Source organism: Electrona antarctica, assembly GCF_951216825.1.
Source record: "Electrona antarctica genome assembly, chromosome: 15".
Lineage (NCBI taxonomy): Eukaryota > Metazoa > Chordata > Actinopteri > Myctophiformes > Myctophidae > Electrona > Electrona antarctica.
Window position 1 is genome coordinate 40,488,244 of NC_136796.1, and position 7,155 is coordinate 40,495,398.

At 46.1% G+C, this 7,155-nt stretch overlaps 1 protein-coding gene across 1 annotated transcript in view; it reads right to left on the bottom strand.

Annotated features, from left to right (window-relative positions):
• Window positions 1-5,006: 5,006 nt before the first annotated feature.
• The window catches only part of irx1b (iroquois homeobox 1b), a 4,154-nt gene continuing 2,005 nt past the window's right edge, over window positions 5,007-7,155 (bottom strand). Inside the window, exons 3-5 of the mRNA XM_079522307.1 lie at window positions 6,118-6,979; window positions 5,757-5,817; window positions 5,007-5,254 (exon numbers count right to left, since the gene is read on the bottom strand). Of these exons, the coding sequence (XP_079378433.1) occupies window positions 5,203-5,254; window positions 5,757-5,817; window positions 6,118-6,979 (975 nt within the window). The 3' untranslated portion in view covers window positions 5,007-5,202. The remainder of the gene's footprint in view (window positions 5,255-5,756; window positions 5,818-6,117; window positions 6,980-7,155) is intronic.

Here is a 7,155-nt window from a genome sequence, read left to right on the forward strand (position 1 = left end):
ATGACTGGCGTTTAGATAATATTAATAAAATGAGTGGGACACGACATTAAAAACATCAATTTAAGCGCTGACAGCAAGTATATTCTTATTATTATATACTGGGAGGAACATTCTACAAAAAAATAACACTTCTACATCTATTCGCAATGTGAGCTTATAGAGCTGCTATTTTCTGAAAAGAGATTTGGTGTAGTTGGGACAAAAAGGGGCAGAGCCTGGTATAAAACCCTCGAAGACCCCGGTTAAAGTATAAGTGGTTAAATACGGTGAAAACTTGGTAAAATAAGAACATTTGGTAGTGAATGTTGAAAGACTGTTTCACAGATATTGGTCTGGACTCTGGTTTGGACACCCACACACATCTTGAAACCGGGACAATCCTGTACAAACCATAAAGTACTGCAATATCGTTGCAGAAACCTTGTATGTAGATATTAAAAAATATGTTTTTCATAAATTAATGCATAACTTCATGATGCGATAGTGTCACACAAAAGTTGTGAAAATAGCAGATCTACAAGCTCATAATGATGTGTTGTGAGATTGTAGATCAGCTATGTTCACTCTTTTTAAATATTTTTAAAAGAATGAAAATGGATCTGATTGGGGACATATATACGTTTCCACCCGACAGAAACGATGGACAAAAATCTAAAAGTGTCTTCGACGAAGGCAACCACCTGCAACGTGCTCCACAGCGCGTTTCACAAACTCCATACTCTAACAGAAATCACCAGAGAGAAGCAAAGTAAAATACAAAAAAAAACACTAAAAAAACACTGTTGTGCTTCGCTGATCGGTGAACAAAGACTCGCAGAGTCCTCGAGTCCCACTCTGAGACTCTCCCAGTGGCAGGCTAAGCTAAGATGCTACGACAGTGAATATGAGCACCGACTCAAAATGGCTGAAAGGAGGCAGTGATGCGAACACTCAACCATGAACTCTCTTCTCCTAATCTGCTCCTTATACATTCTTCTCCGAGATTATTGCCGTGAATAGCCAGCGAACAAGAGGAGAGACTTATCGCTCCCTGTGCTTTCATAGTATTTGTCGTGTTGTATCTCCCCCTGTATATTAAATTTGTCTACTTTGAGGCTCGGACAATGTTTCCTATTTGTCTGCGTGGTACTCGCAGCTGCAAAACGACAATCAACGGAGGCCAAGGAGCAGCTCTTGGTAAACTTGCCATTGTTGTGTTTGTTGAATTACCCATGAGTTTTGATACCTCGCTTTTGTACAAAATGGTCTAATACCACTAATCCCTATGAAAGAACAGTGAATGGTGTAAATTCCTCCTATGATATCTTGGGTAGGCCAAACATTTGCTCACTTACGTATACATTGGGTTACAGAAAATTATTCTTTTGACAACATTACAACAACAGCTTTAACCCAACGCCCCGCTTATCCTGCAATGACATGTATTAGTTTCATTGCAGTGGGAGGTACATTTACATTTCAAATTACATCCCAGCATGAGGAATGTGTATGCATGCACAATGCACGCACGTGCACACACACACGCACACACAAACATGCGGAGAAATGCATGCACGTATGCACCTGCAGGTGTGCATGCACCCCACACACACACACACACACACACACACACACACACACACACACACACACACACACACACACACACACACACACACACACACACACACACACACACACACTAAGTAGTCATTCTTTCTGAATCCGTTGAGATGTTAGCTAGCTCTAATTGCAGATATACAGGCAACATACTGTAAGTTATAACCATATGAAAAGAACAACTTCATGTTTCATGTATCCAGCGTTTGATTTTATAGAAAGGTTTGTAATGTTTCTGCTGGCCAGTTGCTTTTTCTTAGACCTTGGGATGTCAAGCGCTCCAAAACCACATAAGCCCACAACATGGCGACGTGCTACAGTACACATTGTGAACTTGTAGATAGGCTATTTCTGAACATTAAAAAAAAAAAAAAGTTTGACATTTTTGGATAATGTTCACATATAATGGCATGCCCAAAATAGGGACACTGGGGTTAAAGTGGCTATAAGCCTTTTTGGCAATCAAACACTGGGCCTCTCTGACCCCCTCTTTCTCTCTCCACACACACCTCTCTCTCTCTCCTCCTTTTCTCCTCTGATGGGCCTTTTCAACGTCTCCACCCTGGCCTTGTCTTTCTCCTCTCCTCTCCTCTCCTGGCCGTGTCTTTCTATCTGCTCTGGCCCTCTCAGCGGGGCTATAGAGCCCTAACTTGTCTACATTTACCCCCCGTGTTGACTGGCCAATGGGGCTGAGCGCTCCGAGAGCCCCTCCTCGGGGACACCTCCTATTCTCCGTTAAGTCAGCCCACGCTCTCTGTTTTCACGACCTTTCACCCCCAGGCCATGGCAACAGTGGCAGGAATGTCAGCGGTGATTGGCAGGATAAAGAGGATGGCCCCTCTCTCTTCCACAAGCGGATTTGAGACACTTTGAGGAGGAACAATGGCGGATTTGGGCCTGATTGGATCACTGATGGGCTGATGACTGTCAAAAGAGCATCGTCGTCTTTACATAAGCCTGATTATCTCTGCATGGAGGAGGAGAAGAGAAAGGGGATGTGGCCATAGGGGGGGAGCGGTGGGGAGTTACCCCCCCACGGGGTGCCTGTGAAGGGGATAGGTCCACACACGAGGCCCAGGCTGTGGGGCCTAGCTAGACCTCTCTCATCCACTGGGGGCCTTTAACAAATCTATTCAGGCGACCAGGGGACACACCTCATGCATGTGGCTAACACAGGAGGACAGAGGATGAAGGTGGGAGTGTGTGTGTGTGCACGTGTGTGTGTGTGTGTGTGTGTGTGTGTGTGTGTGTGTGTGTGTGTGTGTGTGTGTGTGTGTGTGTGTGTGTGTGTGTGTGTGTGGGTTGGTTGGGGGGGCCATGACGGCACATGTAGGCAATCATTGTCCACATTTTAACCATTGAGAGAGAGAGGGAGTGGGAGAGAGTGACTGAGTGAGAGAAAAGAGCAGTGGGACGGGGAAATCAAAGACAAATCCCTCACATAATCTGGCTCTTTAATAGGGATTAGAACACACCAAAGAGCCTATATCAGAATACCAAAGCACAAATGAGGGTTCTACTCAAGCCGAGAGCTTGGAGGATACAACTTTAAAAAGAAAACTATACTCGAGAATGAAGGATATTTTATCGAACTTACTCCGTTTCAACAGGGGCTTTTTGGGTGACTTTCCAAAAACTTGCCCATTACAAAGTGTCCAGTTTGACTTTCAAGATAATCTTTTTTTTTTCGTTGCCTCGGCCAGAAATAAAACGTGGCTCAGATTGCTCAGAGAGACACTCTCTCAGCGAGTCCAAAGAGGTGGGAATTGTTTGTACTCTCCATCGGTATAGCAAAACAATTTCAGACACAACTGAGGCCGATGAAACGGCCAGTTATTTTGAGAAACATCCCGCTAAGATCATTGATGTGGTACTCTGAAAGAATGGTGTATTGTTCGGGATACTTGGAAGGATGAAAGTGTGTTTGGCCAGAACTCTAGTGTAGAAACACTATACTGTGTAGGACAGAAAGTGGCTGATAACTCCTCTCTCTCTCTCTCTCTCTCTCTCTCTCTCTGCAGTCCCAATGGCAGTCTGTCACAGTTGGCAGAGACAGTGAAAATGGCCTCAAGTGCCTGGCTCTGATTCCTTCAGCGCTCACATCAATGACAGTTCTCTCTCTCTCTGTCTCCCTCTCTCACACGTGCACGCACGCAAGCACGCACATGCACACGCACGCATGCACGCAAGCACGCACGCACGCACGCACGCACGCACGCACACACACAAATGGGTGGATGGTGGCAGCACATTTCATTTGGAAAGAGGATGGAAACGTATAAAGCAGTTGAACCTGTTATTATGAGCAATGATTCTGACACTCACCCGCTGTCCTTTCTGTCACGTGCAGAAAGGACACATGACAGACAGTATCTTAAAAAAAAAAAAATACTGAAAGACACATTCCCTTTCCTAAAATTCCATTCCTATAGTAAATCATTATGTCCAGTTGTTGAACCCCAGTTTATAGCCAAACATTTTTTTCTTCTTCCCATTCTTTCTTTTTTTACACAGAAAGGTGGCAGCATTGAGTCGCGTTTTCACATCGAATACAAAACTTTGTTCCTCTCATGCTCTCGCCAACTCCATGGGAGCCTGCGGGTAGATATATTATATAGGCCCACTGACTGCTATGCTATGAGCTTTTTTCTTTTTCTTTTTTTTTTACACACACATCTAGTTTCAATAGCACTCTCTCGACTCCCTCCCTCGCTCCTCGCTGTCTCGCGGCCTGTGAAGGTAAGAATGGCCGCGACCTCTTCTTCTCATCCAGCCTACTCCCCCCACTCTACCCCCCGTGCCGCCGCACCCCTAGGCTACCGGCTGCTGGCCTTTTCTGCCGCCGTCAGATCCATATTTCTGAGGTGGTGGTGGTGATAATGATGGCAGCGAGGGGGCTAATCCAACATTAAAGCCAGAGAAAGCCAGGCTATGAGGCACACACACAAGCACCAAGTTCACAAGGTTTTCCCGAAAACCGTGGGCTGGAAATCTTCAATTTCAGCTTCCGCAGCGCTTGCAGTAAGTTGAGAGCCAGTGGTGTAAAAGTGTAACGTCAACGTCATCATTCACACACATTTTTGGCCAGAAAGCACATTTCATTTGGGTTTCTTGAAAAAAGACGCCATCGTTGTATGGCCGGCGGTGAGGATAATGTTGAAGTTGAACAGGTGTGCAATTTTCTCCCATTTGCAAAAATCGGATTGTAGCCTATGGCCTAACTCTAATTTGATTTGTTTTAATGACGCGACAGAAATAAATTAGATACAGGGAAAGAATCTTTAAAAATAAAGGACTATGATCACATTTATTTATTTTGCCAAAAAATATATCATTTTAAAGACAAGTTCGTATCCTGTTATTTACAATTTTCGATATGTCTCCATTCACAATAAAAAGGAGGAAAAACAGACATAACATATAGAAGAAAGATATACAAGCAATTTCTTTTTTTGACCAGAAAACATCTCTTTCGCATGGAGGATATAGCTAAAGCAGTAATAAGCTATGACAGCTTTCTCCTGTCGGAAAAAAAAATATCCTTCATTAAATTGTTCTTCGTTTTAATAGAATTGTTCATTTAAAGGAATTTAATTTCCCGTCTCATAACGTCGTTGTCAGAACTCGCTGTTGTGCGGCTGCTCCGTGGTGAGGTCTAGATTTGATGAAAGGAAAGAAAAAACAAAAACAAAAAAATGAAGACACACGTCAGCGAAATTAAATGAGTTTTTGACACCAAAATAATCAGGCCTTATAGTATATAGCCTAGCCTACTTCCCTCAAATGACACACACTGGGTTCTCAATCTCCACCTATATCATATTCCTCAGCATATGTGCGTTTACCGAGGGGGGCGTGAATAAATTGTGGGTGGATTATTTAAATGACACGGTTGGCAATAGATAAGTCACTGTTGCGCCCCCGTAGGACATATTAGACTGTGCCCAGCCAGGCGTTAAAGTGGTGATTCAATCACTTCACATGATTTATGAGCGGAGGTCCCCGCGAAGCACTGAGGTGGAACACTATTTACCTCGGCGTCAAGGTTCATTTAACCGGAGCTTAACACACAACTAAATAAAATAATAAAACACCAGTGGTTGATATAATGCCATAATAATAATAATGCCATATTAACTTTAGAGCCATCTCCATACCTGTCAGCAATCAGCCGAAACGATGATTTGGGGGAATCCGGCCTGTGGTCGCTTTCTTCATCTATGTAGAGAAACAATTAAGGGAGTAAATTAATTTATCAATGCATATGCCATATATGTTATTTCAATCGTCATCATCAAACTTAAAACAGACATGCAGACTTGCAGAGCTTAATTTGCGTCAAGCATTAAGTCTCATTAAGCTTAATTTTGGGCTATATAGACCTTGCCATGTGCGAGGATGTCGCTTGCCAATAACAGCAAAGGAGAAGCTTGTGATATAGTTCCTTTTGACAAGCGATACCGTCGTAATAACGGAGTATATTAAATTCGTCTCGTTATAACTTGTCCCATTCATTACCGTCTCGCTTTGGACTGCAGCTCCCCGACGACTCCTCGTCGCTCTCGTCCTCCGTGCCCGAGGCTCCGGGCCCGGTCACATGCACCAGCCGCGCCCCCGGCGAGTGGCCGTGGTGGAGAGGCAGGTGGCCGGGTTGTTGTTGTTGGTGGTGGTGGTGATGGTGGCCTCCGAGGAGCGACCGCATGTTCAAAAGCGAGTTGGCGTTGAGAAAAGCAGCGCTGGTCCAGTTGTGCAGTTTGCCAATCTGGCACGTGTATATCCCGTGATGCGCCGCGGGGAGCAAGGCCGGGTGGGCGCTAGGGTTCAACACCGGGCTGTGGGGAGAAAGGTGCCCGGCGGACGGAGCTCTGATGTGCGTGGTGGTGGCGCTGTCGGGGCTCGTGGCCGTCTCGGCCAGGGACCAGATTTTGGGCTTGGCCTGCGCCGGTCTACTCTGGCACGTCTCGTGTCTACCGGGGGAGTTATCCACGGCGAGTTTCCCCGTGCTGCAGGCGGGTGTCTTTATGAGAGAGATGGGCTCCTCTCTGACTCCACCTGCAGACAGTGTTCTGTGGCCCTCCGGGGTCTTATTGGAGGACTCTTGGTGGCCCGTGAGGCCCTCCTCCTCCCCCGCCTTGTTGCCGGAGCACGGCTCCGTGCCCCCCACGGGGGCCACGCGGTCAGACTCGTCCACGGCGGGCCTCTCCGGGTCGACCGTCTCCAGGTCGATCTCCTCGTCCTCGTCGTCGTCGCTCTTGCCGGGCTCCTCGTCCTCGTTGTCCGAGCTGAAGATGCGCCCGTCGCGGTCCTCGGCGCTGCGACCCCACGTCACCTTGTTCTCCTTCTTGAGGCGCCGGCGCGCGTTGGCGAACCACGTGGACACCTGGAGACGAGACGAGGGGCTTGGTGAGCATTAATATGCATTAGGCCACCACACTATATGAGTGACTTGATGAGCATTAATATGCATGTGCCATGCACCACACATTAATATGCATGGGCCTATACTAAATACCCGACTTTATTATTCTTTATATTATAGATACACTTTTTTTTTTT